Below are 18115 nucleotides of genomic sequence, written 5' to 3'. Positions count from 1 at the left end.
TTATTATAATTTAAAGACTGACCAGAATCCAAACGTCAAACCATCTTTTAATAGAGGAGGACGTATTCATGTGATAACAGTCCTTGTCCGTGAAGCCTCTTACTCATGTCTGTGTGAGTATTCAGACTGGAGATGGACGTGTGGGTGCAGCCTTTTTGGATAGGGGGTGTGTCTTTGTGAGCACATGTGTAGTGTTCCTGTGTGCATTGCAACGCTATATTAAGAAAATGGGTCTCTATTTTTGTGGCAGTTATACAATTTTTTTAAAGTTTTTAAAGGGAGATTTCTATTGTGGCCCTGGGAGATCAAACGCACTGAAAATTTAGAAAACAGTTACAAAATCACGGAAAAACACAACGGAAGTTAAATAAAGCACAATAGAAATAGAAAAAAACAACACAGTAGAATTTGAATGAAACACAACGGAAGTTGAATAAACAAATAGTAATACAAAGAAATGCTGCAAAAAGCGCACAAAATGCAACAGAATTCAAATAAAACACAATAGAAATAGAAAAAACACAAGTGAAGTTTAGGAAAACAAGAGAAATACAATGAAAAATGCAGCAAAAGCTCAGAAAAAACTCAAAAAACAATCTAAGTGATTTTGGGGAGATAATTTGATGGACCAGCTGCAGAAGTGAAAAGCAAACAGTAGGTAGCTAACATCAAACGTGCACAATATTATATGAGGTGTGTGATTAAAACACATGTTACAAATCCAATAAGTCTTGAAGCGTTTTAAGGGGCAAACCTTTGCATGTTTTCCTGTCTTGTTATTCCCACAGCTGTTTCTCCACTGAAACATTTCACTTGTACTTTTTCGTGAATTTGTTTATTTTTCTCCTTCTGTTGTGTTTTAGTCAACTTCTGTTGTAGTTTTTCTGTTTTCATTGTGTTTTGTATGCTTTTGTGGTCATTTTCTTTTTAAATTTCCTGATGTTTTCTTAAGTTGCAGTGCATTTGACCTCTCAGGACAACCATAGATATCCCACACTGAGACCCTCTAACACACGTCCAGCATGGTTAGGCCGGATAAAGACACAGTGTGTTAAGCAGGCTTGATGAGGAAAGTTGATTTTTTTTTAAGCTTAATCGTGCATTTAATTCCACAAATGTATGTAAAAATAAACACTGAAGTGGGAGAACACTCCTTTAATGGTCATTTATATTATTGCTTTGTTTGATTGTCCACTGCTCAGTTGTCCTTTAGTGTTGTAATGGTTTTATGCCTACCTCTGTGTGTGTATGACAGCATGTTTGCATCCGTCCCAGTGTTACAATGATGGGAAGCAGTGTTTTCATTTTACGTCAGTGGAGAATAACACGCAGCAATATTCATTCCATTATTCCCCATTCATTTTAGGAAACATTCCAAGAGCTGGATGTGCGTCTTTTGTTGTAATTGCCCTTGCCAAATAGTTTCCACTAAAGCCATCGGAGAGCCCCTCACGCAAACAGCACACATTACGGTCCTTTGACCTTCGTGATGATGAGGGACTCGCTCTCCTTCTTGACAGAATCGATGATTGGATTGTTGTCACTGCTCTGCATCTGAGCGACTTCAAAGCCTCTGGCTGGGAAGTCTAAGCAGTTTCAACGTTGACCAATGCTTGAGAGATTCCAAGGCTCACTGTGACGGAAGCCCATTATCAGAACCCATCAGGACTGCATGACCTTCAGGAAGTCTAGACGGGTGGCAGCCCTCAGCTTCCTTATTTATGTTTAAGACACGGATGGACCAGGATCTACATGTTTAAACAACAGATTCCATTGTACTATAGCCAAGACAGATGTCATAACTAGCATGCAGTTTGTACTAGCAACATTTCCTTCTTCTGTCAGCTCACGGAGAAGCAGGAAATTTGATGAGTTACAGCTTGTTCGCATATGAATGGCTGCTTAGATTAAGCAAGCAATTAAAACGCAGAGTCCAGTTCTGAAGAAATATAAATCTGACAAGTTCACAAGAAGACAAACACATGAGATCACACTTTCACACGAATTTCTGATGTAACTTTGTGATACCAGACTTCCTGATTCATTAAGAAGGAAATCAGCTTAGTGAAGGTTGACCTCAAGTGCTTAACTGTTATATCATTGTTATATTGGCACAGACAGTGTTCACTACGGTGTTGTTCAAGGATATTTTTCGAAAGATAATTTCATTTTGGGTCTGATGATAATTTGGATTGTGCTTTCCTTTTTTGTTGTTTGCTTACTAGTGCTCTGAAATATGTTCTGATTCTGTAATCTGCTGTAGTTTCACATTGCACAAAGATGTAGTAAACCGAGGGTGCTAATTATCACGTAGTTGCCCATAACAGGTCATTTCCTTTGCACATCCAAATGCATTTCTGTGTTTGGTAAAAGATGGGAGGAATCTTTCGTCTTTTGCATTCTTGTTTTTTTAGTCATCAGCGACGCATCAGTTTTGCGTGAAAACACACATTTTTCCCCAGTGGCTATTTGAATACTTACAGTAACTCCAGCTTTGCTTTCCTCCCGTTGTTGTATACTCGTACTTTGCTTCCTGTTGAAATGTTATTTACTGCGTGAACCAGCAAAGCCAGAGAACATGCTAATCTTGAAATATAGTCGGACCATTTCCACAGCAGTCCTAAGAACCTTCTGGCTCTGTCAGCAAATGACAAAAGAGGAACCTCCTGTTTGTCCAAAAAACATAAAACATCTGATAACACGGAAACATGTCTTCCATTTCATCTTAAATTAATTATAGCTAAGACAAGTTCAAGGTAAAAATTCTCTTTGATACTTGGCTCCATTAACATTTCTCTGAGGTTTAGTGCATTCCAGGAGTTGTTGCGCGATGAGGAGATTAAATGTACTGGTGTGTCTGATTTTGCTCAACCTGCCTGCTCTGATTGTAATGAACATGACGGATAACGTTAACAGATTCTGTGCAAACAGACAGAGTGTCTGGGTCTTTTCCTACACCAGTGTAGAAGTCATCGCTAAATTTATTGGGAACAATGTTTGGCTGTGAACTAATACACATTTGGTGTAATAGCAATTACTTATACCTGAAGGATTATCTATCTATCTCAAGGCCAATTCCCTGAATACGCTGATTGCGCTCAACTGTGGGTGTAAGTGCCTGTATATGGTCGATTAACTATAGTAAATGATGATAAATGTTACTGCATCCTCTTCTTTCAGTGAAACTTGGCTTGTTGATGCTGTTTAAAAGGTTTCATTCACAGGAAACTCGTATAGCTGCTATGTAAAATAGAATATCCATTGCTGTTCTTCTAGAATGATCAATTTTTTTGTATGAAATTTATCCTATTACTTAATTTTTTTTATATTACTCTCTGTAATTAGGCACAGAGAGTGAAACATCCTTCGATCACCTGTGTAATCATGCATGTCACTTCAGACATCTACGATCTTATGATGAGTTCAATCATAACTGCTTCCGCAGCCCGCTGTGCCGCTTCAGATCCGTGTCTGCTTTCACCATTTTGATTATATAGCTGCACATTGTACCAGCCAGGTGTGCCTGAAGTATGAGGGCTTTCCTTCGTCTAAAGTAAGCCAAATTCCGCAGCTTGGAGAGAGAAAAAAGAGGCTTTCTTTTGTGCCACGTCCATCTGCGATCAGGAATGATGGGGAAGGGGAAAAAAGAAGTCTGAGTGGGGGCAGGTGTTAAAGCTGGGCAAGGGTGGTGGTGGTGGTGGTGGTTGGTGATCCTGGCTGGGGTGGGGAAAAAAAGAAGAAGGAATGCGGGGCTTCTGGAATGTACTGGAATTTTTAGAGCAGTCGAGGATAATTGAGTGAATCTGGAACAAGAAAAGACAAACCCAGGTCCCGCAGTGGAAGAATGTGCTTCTGGGACGTCTAAAGAAACATTCCATCCATTCAGACAGCTTCACCGGGCCCAGAACCTTCCTTAGATGGCACCGTAGGGAATACAACTCCACCAGCCCACCTCCACCCATGCACCATTCCTTCTATACATACATATTTAACATTGAGCTTCCTTTCAAATCCTTCTTTCCCTACATATCATACAACAAACTTTTCTTTTTATATATTTATAGTCTTTCCCTTTGAGTTATGTGTGCAGTATTTGTTTCAAGTCTGCCAAGATGAAAGCAGATACACGTCTCAAGAATATCAAGTTCAAGAATGAAGGTGTGCACACGTTTCCTTCATTTCGAAATGTATTTTGACCCAAGTTGGAATGGTGTGGGAATCAAATAGATATCTGCTACTCATCTGTCTTTATGTTCCCAGTTTTATCAGGATCCACACGCTATTCTTTTTGTAGTGAAGGTCTTTTGTGAAATGTATTTCTCAGGGATACAGTTATTTTTTCATTACCAAACTTAGTGTTGAGGTCAAGGAGATTCCTTACTTTGTTGGCAGCTCCTCTTCTGACATTACACTGTGGAGCTGTTTCACCTAAAATGTGAAGATGCGGGAATACTTATTATCAATCTGTCAGTGCAATCTCATCAGTGTTGTAAAGACGCTTGTTTTTCTTCATTCAAGGCATGATGATCAACTATTTATTGCTTTTTTATTGATGACAAGTAAAGTCAAGTAAAGTTTTGTGCTTTTAATATTTCTTCCTACATTTAAATTCCAAATTAAATGCTAAATGCTCTTTTTCAGTGCAACTAACTAACCTTCACTTTCTGCTTGTTCCTTTGATAAGCACCACCAAGAGGAGTCATAAAGTAGTTACTGCAGGTTTAATATAAATATTGATTTACCACAATGAGGATCATAATCAGAGGAAATAACACCACATACAGTGGTGAACAATGACAGCATTTCCATAATTCAGTAGTTCCTAGAACCAATTTTTACAGTAATAACTTGGAGTAATCGTTTTCTGCGTCTCACGTCACTGTTACACTGTTTCTTCTATGCATTGAGGTTTATGTTTATGGACAGCTCTCTTAAGGTCCTGCCAGTCAGGTTGATGTTTGAACACTGTAAAACCTCTATTCTTTTGTTTTTCATTCTGTTTTAGATTTGCTGCTGTTCTTGGGATCATTATCCTTTGAATGACCCAATTTCAGGCAAACTTTAGCTGTCACATAGATGGCCTCACATTTGACTCTAGAATACTTTGTTATACAGAGGAGCTCATAGCCACCTTGGTGATTGCTGTGGCTGTGGCTACAATGTAGCTGCCATCACCAGTGTGTGAATGTGTGCGTGAATGGGTGGATGACTGGATATGTAAAAGCGCTTTGGGGTCCTTAGGGACTAGTAAAAGCGCTATATAAATACGGCCATTTACCATTTACCATTGCAAGGTGTCCAGGTCCAAATGAGCCATTCCTGTACTATAATGAACTTTAACATTTCACATGCTGACTGAGTCTGAGACGTGACTGTTGGATTTAGTTTTGTTTTTTTTGTTTGTTTTCAGTTTCTCTGACCGTTGCGCTGTCTGACCTTGAAGTGAATTTTCCAGGATACCCACTTCCGAGAAAATTGCGGCATTGGCCTGAATGCTCCAAGCTAGCAAGCAGCCAGAACGTCTGCTTTTGTAGAGGCAGTCACCTCTGCTGATGGTCAACAAATCAAGTGCGAATCAAATTTGATTACCCTCATAATTACCCTGGAAGTATGGGACATAGTTTTTCACAGGATTGCATCCTGTGAAATGTCCCCCCACATAACTGTAATGTGTTATTAACAGGAACACCAACCAGCTAAAATGGTCTAAGTCAGGGGTGGGCAACTCCAGGTCTCAAGGGCCGGTGTCCCCGCAGGTTTTAGATGTGCAGGACACTGGCCCTCGGGGCCTGGAATTGCCCACCCCTGGTCTAAGTATTCCATTTATTAATTTTATTATTTATTTATATTTTTATATTTCTATGGATGATGCACTGATCGCAGACCACTTTTAATTTCGTTGTACCTGCGACAAAGATAGTAAAGACATTCTGATTCTAACTGACCAGCCAACAGTCCACAGCATTATTTACAACCACATATGAAGGGAAATGTATGTCCTTCTATAACTGAAAAGCTACATCCGGGTAGTGTTTTGCATTTTCCTTGGCAAAAAAAATCTAACAAACGCTTTTTGTTTTGTTTCCTGATTTGTCCCTACAGAGATATGGAACCTGTATTTTTCCTTGTTAATGATTTGAATAGACTGTTAACTCGGGTTTTACTATCAGGTTTTGCTCTGTTGATCCAGTGGATAATTGATTGAGCCATAGGCTCATGGGGTCCTGTCACTCGCTGGGCTGAGCGCCTGGCTGAGGGCTGACAGACTCAGGCTACACGTGATGGTCGGTGCGCGTCACCGAAGCGCTGTCGCTCGCCTGGAGACTGGAGCAGGGCTGACTGACACTGTGTGCAGCAGGCTACTGTAAATAAAGAATAAAAGCCCAACAAACTAACAGGGAACAAATAAGCAAGCTAGGAATTATCGAGTCAGCTGACTCTAGTATTTTTCTCTCTCATTCATTCGCCGAGTTGTCTCTCAGGGTGTTTTTTTTTCTCCAGATTTGAACGTGCCAAGTAAAGGGAACGCAAAACATGGCTGGTTTGATGGCAGGTTTCGGTCATTACACCCACGCCGTCGTCCGGGGAATCCCTGCGTCCCTGGCCAAAGAAGCGCTCCGGAGCAGCCAGACGGAGGTGGACCTGGCCAAGGCGGTGAAGGAGCAAGAGGCTTACGTCGAGGTCCTGAGGACGAGGCTCGGGCTGGAGGTGGTCGAGCTCCCCGCGGACGAGTCGCTCCCGGACTGCGTGTTCGTGGAGGACGCGGCCGTGGTGTGCGGTGACACGGCGCTCATCACCAGACCCGGGGCTGAGAGCAGGAGAGGAGAGGTAGGGCAGTGTCAGCATGATTCAGTACGACGAAAATAAAGTTTGATGTGAAAGTGGAAAGGAAGGCGTCCTCCCGCCTCCTTTGTCCGCTGTGCTCACTTGGCATGCAATTAAGCTGCAGGAATAAGCAGCTGGATGCACTGGCATCAAGATATACAAGTGGGTGATGAGGGTCACAGCACGTAGGTGGGTTATAAACATATTTTTACCAGTTAATTACATCAACGAAAACGTAAGCATGAGTCAGTTTCTAATGAACTTAAATAAAATCGGATGTGTAGTATTTAATTCATCCTTAAACAAGCTTGGATTCAGATTTTGAATTTTACAGCCTGGAAAAGAGCTGCACTATGTGAAACCAGCTGTATGTATACTAGGCAACACATATTAACCCACTGCACTATGCACCAGCCGTTAAACAGGAATTATGCTCATTACTTACATGAGGCAACGCCCATATTAAAGACAATGCTGCTTTTGTTTTTAACATAGCACACTACAAAAACTATATAAAAAGTGACAGTTTAAAAAGAACTGAGATGCTGAATGTTCATGCACTTTTAGTATGTATTGCCAACTTTAACATCATATTGTTTCTGTGGTATGGAGAGCATTAATGTCAGAGCATCCTAGAAGCCAAGTAGCTCAGATTCTGGCTGATTAGGAGTCTGATGAGACGTCAAGAGGAAGAGCAAGGGGGAGGTGAAGTTTAGGACTCCACAGAAATGAATGAATCAATCCATTTTTTCTGAAACAAGACAACAGTATGAGTGCACTTGGTTGCCTAGTGAGGCTGGCTGAAATGTAGGGTGTGTGTGTTTATGTGTGTGTGAATGACAATGAGGGAAATGGTAGGATGGTTTCTGTGAAAGCCCCTGTCATTTCACATCAGAGTTACTTTGCTTGGCTCACTGGTGCTAATGGTCCCCGGCCTCACTGGCGGCGGGGATATTGATTGAAAAGCTCAGCGCTGCTACCTTCAACCACCACATTTCATTTATGTTGAGCGCACTGCCCATTATATTTGCGTGAACATGTTCCAAAGCCATCAGCGCACTTCCACTGTGATACTTTATAACCTTTAAATGTGATTTTTTTTTTCTAGATTTCATACACAAAATTGCAGCGGTTTGGTGTCCAGCCTGTGTTCAGCTCATGGGAAAGTTTCATTAATTAAAAAAAAAAGCAAAAATTTTTGGAAACTTCTGAGATATAAGAACATAAATGTTTGCAAAACAGCCACAGATGGATTCTAATGAGTAAATGACTCCTGTCTTGGGTGGAATTATAAATGACTTGGCTGAACTGGATACTTATATTCGTAATGAGATATAATTTTCAGCACAAATGACACATCATTATGATTGTGCGAGTTAAAGCCCCGTGGGCCGTAGGATACGCTGTGAAAAATCAACAAATGGCTTTCCACACTAAAGGGAGCAGAAAAGCTTTTGTTCCACAGTTAATGTTATGTGGCAGCTTGGCAGTGAGTGATAAGGGAATGTTTCTGCTTGTTTATGTGTGCGTGCAGAGATGAGAAGCTTTTCTGTGTAATGTCATTTTGGGACTTTATATATACATGGAGCTGAACAACCGTTCCCAGTGTAATGCTCTGTTTTTAACACAGCTATAGGGTTTTAAAAAATGGACAAAATGCTCTGCTCCTTGTATCTCCTGCACACGTATCACCAAAACATGTGTGTCATCAGCTTTTTTCCTGCCTTTCATTCAAACACAGTCCGGTTTTCTTCACGCTCTTATCAAAGTCAATGCTTACAGAGCTCGACTACAACATATTCATGTCTCTCCTTTCCAATTATTGCTGATAATTTGCTTAGACGAGACAAGGGTTTATTGATTTTTACTTATTGAAGATGTATGAAGGAAGGCTCAGTGCAGGTTTCAGGAAAAGCCTCGTCGCCGCTCGGGATTAAGAAAGTAAGCGAGCCTCTATCATTGATTCTTTTGAAATAACCAATCAATCAATCAAAGCTTTATTCGCCACATGCAGGTTGCCCTGCAGTGAAATGGGACCCCCCCCCCGGGGTACACGTCCTTTGGATTGTCGAGGGAAAGCAAAACTTTGTTCCGAATGTAAAGTGTGTTGATCAAGCGCTTTAGAGAGCTCGTGTGAAATGACACGAGGAAATTAATGTGGGAATTCAAAGGTGTCACTTGCTGTGTTGTTATTATTTTAGTCTTGGTTATTGGTTTCTGGTCCATTAGATCTGCATCAAGTTTCATTTGCTCATGTTATTGCAATCCTCTTGTCACTACATGGCAGATTAACAAGTTGGTTTGTGCTATCTGACTTTTCCTCTCTGTTTTTCAGGATACTTTTTTTTGCATTTGATCAAATGCATTGTAGATTTTAAAATTGTTCAGCTCTGTAATTTCTCAAAGATTGCTAGAATCTTTTCCATTAGGCTTTTGCTTAAAAGCTTTGCTATGAGGAGAAATGTTTGTCTAAATTGATTGCATTATTGGGTACTACAGCCTGGAGCTCTGTATAAACCACTCCAACAAAGAGCCGAAGCTATTTTTCCCCTGAATGCCGAGCATTAGTATGAATGCTTAACTGACAGAATTCACTGAAAGAGGAGCTGTGGATTGTCATATGACCTTTAATTTCTTGCTTATTATGAACCCATTTATGCGTCATAATGAAAATGGCTCTGTTTTTTTGGCTTTAGTTACTCCGTGAGGAGCTGGGATGCCAAACCGTTTGCGTATAATGTCGAACATTTTCGAAAAACAGAGATGGAAAATATTTACTCAAGGTCTCCAAGAACACACGTCTGAAATACAGTTTTCAGCTTTGAATGCATTTTGTTCCCAGAAAAGTAGTAATTATAAGATTTTGCTTTGACAACTTGCGAGCTTCCCTTTTCAGATTGCAAACAGCCACCTTGTGCTGTGTTATTACGGCAAATGGGTTAGCTTTTCGAGGCCAGTGACAAACATGAGCAGAGCTTTGTATTAAGGATGACTTTCTCTTTGTGACAGATGTTTTTATCAGGTTTTTTTTGGTAATTTTTTGTCTGTTTCTGCTATTCATTGAGTCTTTTTTTTAACCATCATTCTTGTTGCTTCACCAGAGCTGTTGCATGTAAAGTCCCATGCCACAACGGCCCACTTGGCACATGACTGGTGTTGACCGCTTGCGAGCCGAGGACTCACACAAAGTACTGACAGCACAGCAACAACAGGAAGTCTCACTGAGCTGTGCTCTGCATGCAAAGAATGAATAACAATAAATAAGGAAAAGGAAAATACCCCCGTGACCCACTGACCACATTTCAGCATATAATTTAATGACAAGTGAATCCAGCAGAAATGAGCGTGCTGCAGATGTGCTGTGGATGAGCCTGCATGATTGTGTTGTTGCTCCTCTCTTCAGAAGCTCTGACGCAGGTTTTGAACTGCTGGCGTCCTCGTGCCAATCAAAACTCGCATGTTTTCGCTTGCGTAAATACTTTATTGATCCTGCTTTCAGCAGCAGCTCAGGTTCATCTTTACATGGAGGACAGTTTTGCAAAGGATTTTTAAAGGGATTTTAAAGTACAAGCTTATTCAACTGAACTGAAGTTAACTTTTGGATAAAAAGGTCACAAGTTAGAAATATGTCTAGTTTGTCCCCCAAGTACAAGGTGTGATCAGTTCCATATTTGGGCTGGCTCACATTCCCCCCCCCTTTTTTTTTTTTTTAAACACAGACAACAAACAACAGATAACTTATTTACAGGATAACAAAGTGTAAATAATCATGTGGGTTTAAAAAATGTTGATTTTTATTTGGTTGATTGATGGCTGCTGGAGCAAAGCGTGGCTTTTTCTGCATTTTGGGACTAAAGGCCGGCATCCAGAAAGCAGAAACTGACTGCGTAAAGGGTGTGAGTCAAACCAGCCAGCCACTCAATGTGATAGAGTGAGTTTGTGTTTCTTAGAGATAAGTAACGGTGATAACAAAATTAGGTCAAAGAGAAGTCAAAAGTGCAATAAAATCAGGTCGATGTGGAAATAAGAAAAGTTCTTTAACAGTTCAAAAAAAGAAATACCTGATGCAAAATGTTCCTCTTTGGGGGTTCTGTCTTGTGTATGCACATATGTGATTTCATTGAGGATACCAAAGAAAGCGTATATGTGTACCAACTTTTGTGCTGTGAGCCAGACCGAACAGCAGCTGAAGAGTCAGTAGCTAGAAGCTGGAAGGAGAGGGACATGACGGCCTTAAACTTCCCATTCATGTTACAGACGTGCCCCCAAGGGGCAAACTGTCGATGAGGAGTTCTGCTGTAACATCCTGAGTTGTCCAAGTGAGACGTTCCCACTGGAATTGAGTAGCACACAGTGGACTGCTCTTTTAACTCTCTGGGGAGATCCAGGACGCATCACGAACACAAAAGTACAAATGAGACCTGAGGCTAAAAAAAAAAAAGAGGAAAAAAAGGCTCCCCAGATCAATATAATATAGTATAAAAATGTTTCTATGATTTTTATGCTCGTTCTCATTATTGCCAGTTTTTTCTTTTACATTTATCCCAAACATGTTGGTCAGGGTATAAAAAATGTCTTCATTTGACCCTTGCTGTAAGAAAACCATACTACCAAACAGAATCTTATCATTTAGTCTCCACTCTCACTGTGGCCACAGCCTCGCATTGGCCACTGAAACAGGCAGCTGTTGGACATGCCAGAACAAAATTAGTTTTCCTCCAGAGAATAACTGCGTTCATTCTCTGTGACAGAGTGCAGAGCAGAGTAATCACAGTCAACCTGCTGCTCTTCACGTTCAGTCCAGCCCGTTAGTGCACATTAGAAAAAATGGTTCCTTTGCCCTTGGTGATCTGCTGTCTGGCCACAAAGATGCCAAAGTTGAACATGTGACATGGATTGTGTGTAAAAATGTTGTTTCGAGTCAAGATATGTTTTTTCTTTTTTTTTTTTTTTAGATTTAAATATTGCTTTTTGTCTGTTTTCAAGCTGGAGATGAAAGTGCAATTTCACGACAGAACAGTTCTAAAATTACACTGTAACCTCTAATCTGCTCGAACCATAACCTCCGTTTCATCACTTCGCCTGCTGCCGAGCGAGCAGGTTGTTCAGACTTTCATAATTACGGCACAAGCACGGAAATGTGGCATTTCTGCCTGTGAGAACCCAAAGGTAGATAAAATTTGGGTTGTAACTTTTGCTCGAGAATTAGCCAGCCGTAACAGTGTTGCTTCAGCAGACTCGTGGTTTTCAAGCGTCTCACTCTGGGATTGCTTCCTCTCGTAGGGTGGATGGAGATGCTCTTCAATCCTTGGGAGTGACGCCTTGGTGGATAGAAGGTGTTTTCACAGTAGTGATTTCTGCTGAACTTTTGAACTGCGCCGTATAATTGTCGCCCCAGTAACTACACACGGCTGACTTTTTTTTTTTTTTTCCGTATTCTTACCTGGAACATCAGGTTGTGCTGGCAGCCTCTGAGTCTGACAGCAAAGTCGAGTTTAATTGCCTAGAAAGAAAATCCCTTCTCTGATCCTCGACCCTCACTTTTTATGTTTTTGCTCAGGCAAAAAAAAGACCTTAACTTGCAGCAGCTAAGCAGGCAGGCGTGCGGGATTTAGTTTTATCAAGTAGAATTCAAAGCTTCAGTGAGGTAATTACTGAACTCCTCCTCTGACACTGATGTTTTAAGTGTAGCCCCTAAATATTTAGAGTGTGCTACTTGAGACCTACTGTATCTTGTAATAGCACACGGCTTAAAGGGCGACTGCAAGTTGCCTGGAAAATAGCAATCATTTAAAAAGTGCTAAAAATCTGTCATAACTGAGTGTACAAGACTTGGATGTCTCCAGGTGTGGAGACAGGATGGAAAATCCTGCTCCACAGACACAATATTTAGGTCATGTTTTTATAGACGTAATATTTAGGTTCAGTCCACGTAGTTTATGCTTCCACGTGGGCCCCCTTTTCCGGTCATGCTTCGTGTAGCTACCCCCACAAGCGAACACCAGACAGCACATGAGCCTTGTTTTGACTAGACGGCCTTTTGCAGATGCCAATTCCTCGCTGCCCTCCCCTGCTCTTATACGACTTCCCTAACAGAACCGAACTGGCTTCCTTTGCGGAGACTTAACATCCGAGTGCGAACGGCGGAGAAGGGCGAGACATCTGAAATCCACCAGCAGCGTGTGGGACGGGGTCTACGTGCATTCCCCAACTGTCTGTAACATTCCTACCGCATTTAACTTGCCCTTCCTCTCGCTGTTTGCCTGTCTGATTTCCTCGTCTGGATCTTTCATTCGTAACATCTTGGTGCCGCTGCTTTCTCCCATCCTCATTCATTCTTGAGACCGTTAAAGCATTAGCTGTTCAGTCTCGCTCACATAATTGCCTACATTTACATTAATGGACTAACTGTTGTGTTAAATCACCCACTTAGTAATGTAGCTTGTTCGCCACTCAAAAACTATAAGTCTCCTTTTGACTGACTTGTATAGGATGTGTGGAAAGTGCTATAAATGTTTCCCTTGTTGACTTGAAATGAAAATACACACATTTTACTAGATAAAATAAGTTAATTTGTAAAGGTGTAGTAAATCAAATCAAACCACACTGCACGTTAAGTGATCCACCTCTTTAGTTTTCTGCATGGATCAGCCAGCACGTGCCGGGGCTTTGCCTCTCATGTGGGTTGTGCAAAGATGGAAGTGGGTGAACAGCCTAGACAACCCTCCCCAATAATCTTGGACCACGCCCACTTTTAGCCCCAGGTTCACCCACCGCAACCCCTCCAACTCAGCATCAGCGCGGCAGCCTGGGAGACAGATGTGGGAGACTCGTGAACAGGAACTCCTCTCAGCCTCGCGGGATGACCCGGTCACACTCGGCCGTCACCGTGGGTGTGCGAATGTCTGGTTTGGTATGTGAGACCAAGCAGTGGAAGACATAGGAAGTAGGCCAGGCATAGACAGCCTTGCTGAGGTCAGAAAGGGTGCAGAATAAGTAAAGAAAAAAGTTGTCCTTTTTTTCACTTGAAGTTTTGGTAATGTGAGAAAGGCCCATTTAGTTTAGAAAAATGATGTGCTGTGTAGTTTTCTCCTTGCTTTTGAACATTTTTCTACTTTTGTCTACTTTCTGATCTCGGATCCATCAGACTACAAATTCAGAGTAAAGTAATACTAAGTGGAGATTGATACATATTTTCACTTTTCAGTGGGCAAAGAATTTTTCATTCTAATTTAATAATTTAAATTTCCTTTAAAAATTTCCTTGCCCTTGCAGTCTTAGCAATGTTTCTTGTGATTTGAAATATTTGCTTTAAGCTTTGAGCTGGAGCATTGCCGTTTTTACCACATCTAAAGGGAAGTTTCACTGACCTTTGATTCCAGGAGTGCCAATGAAAGTAAATATGTAAGCTCACAATCCCTCTTAGCACCTGTACTTCAAGACTTTACCATTTATAAGTGGAGCAATGCTGGCTTTTGGGGATTTGTACTCTGAGGCATGTATTAATATTGAAAAAGTGTTAAAGTGATGTGAATTCACTGACCATGTATTAGTTACACATTGCTAATATTGGGTTAGCTGCCAGTTTTGCTTTCTGAACGGTCTTAATTAATCAGTGCATCGATTACAAAGGTGCTGGAAACATTGAGAGATGATGTGACTCTCCTGTTCTATCACATCCCAAAGGTGCTCTGTCCAAGTCAGATATGGAGACTGTGGAGGGCATTTAGGTACACAGAACAATTTGGCATGTTCAAGAAATGTCATGCCGAATTCTGACCCTGTTGTCCGAATGTCACCAAAATCGAGACTCATGAGACCAGGCTATGTTTTTCCAGTCATCTATTGTCTCATTTTAGTGAGCCTGTGCAAGTTCTGTGTTCTCAGCTGATAGGGGTGAAACCCAGTGTGATGTTCTGCTGCTGCAGCACACCTCCTTTAAGGTTTGACATGCTGTCCATTCAGAGATGCTCTGTGTACTTTGGTTGTAGTGGGTGGTTATTTGAGGTTCTCTTGTCCTCTTATCAGCTTGAAGCCGTCTGGCTATTTTCCTCTGATCTCTGGCATCAATGAGGCATTTTTAACCTGAGATCTGCTGTTCGCCGGATATTTTGTCCTTTTTTTGGACCTGTCTTTGAGATGGTTGTGTAGGAAAATCCCAGCATGTCAACAGTTTTTTGAAATACTTAGATGAGCCTGTTTGACACAACAACCATTCCACATTCAAAGTTACGTAAATCCCCCTTCTTCCCCATTCTGACACTTAGTTTGAACTTCAGCGGGTCGTCTTGACCATGTCTATTTTTTTTGAAACACAACAAGCATCTCTAATACTGAAAACTCCAGTAAGCATTTGTCTTGGTATCCCGTAATAAACTAAAAGCTGCTGATGACAAAATGTTTGCCTCTGCCACATTTTGCTACAGTTAGTAAATCAAGCTGAAGTCAGAAGGCTAACTGAAATATATTAATGCTCATTTTATTATCTTTCTCTCTGCTTTCTCTCTCAATGTTTGACTTTTCACTCTCACACGTATCTTTTATTCTCAATCTTAAAAACAAAATACTCTGAGAGACACAAAGGGAATATCTCAAGCCTTCCAGGCTACAGCCTCTTGTCTGTCAGGCTATTTGACAGTTGTGTTTAAATGCCGAGTTTCCTCCGCTGTCACTAAACAACAACTTCATGCACTGGAGCTGACATTCAAAATGCAAAAGGTTAAAGGTCATCTTCACTGAAACACCACGATATTCTGCATGAACATTTTTCTGGTCATTAACCTGTAAAACTAATAAAAAAAACATATGATGCTAAACTTTGTTGTTCTGCTATTAAAATCCTTCAAAGTCTTTTGCTTGGTGACTATGAGATGCTAGTTATAGTTTTGATATATTTATTTGAATAATTTTAGGACAGCCGGAGATTTACTGACCCTAGTTTGCTTCCTTTCTTTTTTATGTGAAGACAAAAGTGATAAATTGAGGGTGAATAGCCAGCAATAGTGGTGAAACAATTGTTTACTGCTCTCTATGTTAGCATGCTAATAAGCATTAACACAGAGTGCTGCCCATCAGGCTGAATGGAGTCCACAGACTGCGTTTAACCAGATGAGAATGTTACAGACTGTCGGCCTGGAGTGGAAAAACTTTGGAAAGCTCTCCCTTTCCCGCCTACCTCTTTGGACACTATTATTTAAGTTTCTAAATTCAGATTTTCTCCTTCTTTGTTGCCTTAAAGGTGCAGGCTTCTCTCTTATATCTTCATATCGACTCTTTCCACTTTACCTCCAGGTAAACCTCTTTCCTTATGTAGAAAAATGGGGGTGTGGCTGTATGCACATAGTACGCAGATTGAGCCTATTGATTTAGAATAACTAACATGTACATGTTGGTAAGAAGATAATCTGCTGGTGCCCACATGCCTTAAACCTGATATGGCATGCAAACAGACTTTTGGGGCGTTTTTGACACACTTATTAATAAATGAGGGTCAATATGAGGATTGTGTTTCTATACTGAATTTTGTCACCACCACAAGTGTTCAGACAAATCTGTTCCATGTGTTTGAAGAAAAATTGGTGGATATTCACTGCTATAAAGATTTACTCCTTCAGGACCATGAAAGTTTGCAGTTTCGAGGCAATCCAACCCAAAGTGGTGGATAAGTCAACAGAGCGACGGAATAAAATTGTCCACAAAGCTAAGCAGCTAGCATGCTTAGAACGTATGGCTTATCCCATATGGAAAAGATATATATAAATCTTATAAATTTTGTATCTGTCTTGTGTGAAACTTGTATGAAAAGCATATAAGAGTGAAAACAGATATAAGATCCCTTGAAAAATTATATAATGAAACTTGTATGTTTTGGATACTTACTAAAACAATATATGAAAGTAATGAGAAAGTGGCCACTTTCATGAGTAAATCATGTAAGCCTTATATGCTTTACTCGTTGAAAGTGGCCACTTTCATGAGTAATCACATAAGTTTTTACTATTTCTTTTCCATATGGGATAGCTTCTCGGCTAAAGAACTTTCTGCTGTTGTCTCTTTATAATAATTGATCATTTGCTGAAGCTTTAACTGCTTTTATTTTTTCTGGATTTTACCATTCAGACAGATGACTATCTGTATTGATGAAAAGCGCGTTCAAAGTACCCCAAAAAGCTAAAAATGTGTCTCCACAGTGGGTTTACAGGTGTGACTCTGTCAAAATACTGCTCATATCCTGCATGTAATTATCACCAGGCGCTGACGTGATGCTGTTTTTTCCTCAGTTGGCAGTTTAAACCGACAAAACATTAAAGGAAGTCTGCATCAGACTACTAACTTAAATAGACTTTTTTTTTTCCAATGAGCTCATACGAGCTGAAATAATGTAATTCTGCACACAATCAGTAAGTGTTGTAAAAGCAAGGTTCATTATAGTGTTGATTGAACATGGTCGAAACTGTTTTGCTTTTGGCGCTTGGTTTCTGTTCGAAACAGTGCCTCGCTCCTGGCAACCTGGAGCCACATCAATAGTGAAGTAAGTGATGAAACATTGAACTCAACCAATTAAAAACAAAAGTAAATGAGGCACAAGTTGAAGCTTAACTTCAAGGATTTTGTAACTAGTTTAATTTTTCCAAGTGCTACTGTAACTTTAGGCCTTCTGTGTCAATTCCACTGGAAGTACACACGGCACAAATTATTAACCCTTTTATTTCACGTGCTTGTGGTCACATCAGAAGATTAAGCGTAACCAAGCCATTGATGGCAGCTTAAACTATGTAAGCCTTTCACACTGTTGTTAGCAATTAACAATATAACTACTCTTTGTGCGGACCAAAAACAAAAAGGTGGCACTCACACAGAGCTGCATATGCTGCTTATGAATGTGTGTGTTTAATTCCACCCATAGAAAAGCACCTCCACCTGCAGACACGTGTATTTAAGGCCATATTCCCCATCTTATCTTTTGTCTCTGATGTGAACGGCAGTCGTGTAGATTTTGTGCTTCATTGCTGGATTGAGTCCTGGGTTTAGTTCTGTTTTCTACTTCGTTTTAGTTGAATATGCAAAGCCTCCAGAGCACTGCCCAGGCAAAAAAACAATGTTTTTACATCTGCTCAGCTCTCAGATCACAGAGCCAATATTGTTTCAAAATTATCTTTCTGACGGGAACATGAAGCCATTTGTTTCTGCAGCACGTTCCAGTTTCCCCTTCATTCCTGTCATCATATCTCTCCTGTTGTCTCTTGTCTGCAAAATGTCCTTTTTTTTTTTTTTTTTTTTTTTTTTTTTT

The 18115-nt window shown here is 40.6% G+C and overlaps 1 protein-coding gene across 5 annotated transcripts in view; it reads left to right on the top strand.

Annotated features, from left to right (window-relative positions):
• Positions 1-18115, top strand: part of ddah1 (dimethylarginine dimethylaminohydrolase 1) — an 81747-nt gene that overhangs the window by 836 nt on the left and 62796 nt on the right. Inside the window, exons 1-2 of one of the 5 annotated variants that reach the window (XM_042220670.1) lie at positions 5248-5568; positions 6502-6828. In XM_042220670.1, coding sequence (XP_042076604.1) covers positions 6535-6828 — 294 coding nt within the window. In that variant the 5' untranslated portion in view covers positions 5248-5568; positions 6502-6534. The other 4 variants (XM_005923916.3, XM_005923915.3, XM_014334093.2 and 1 more) reach the window with 4 other exon arrangements.

Source organism: Haplochromis burtoni, unplaced genomic scaffold, assembly GCF_018398535.1.
Source record: "Haplochromis burtoni strain Fernald_Lab_line unplaced genomic scaffold, NCSU_Asbu1 Contig_53, whole genome shotgun sequence".
In the NCBI taxonomy this organism is placed as follows: Eukaryota; Metazoa; Chordata; class Actinopteri; order Cichliformes; family Cichlidae; genus Haplochromis; species Haplochromis burtoni.
Note: the sequence above shows the minus strand (reverse complement) of the source record. Positions and strands in the feature narration are given on the sequence as shown.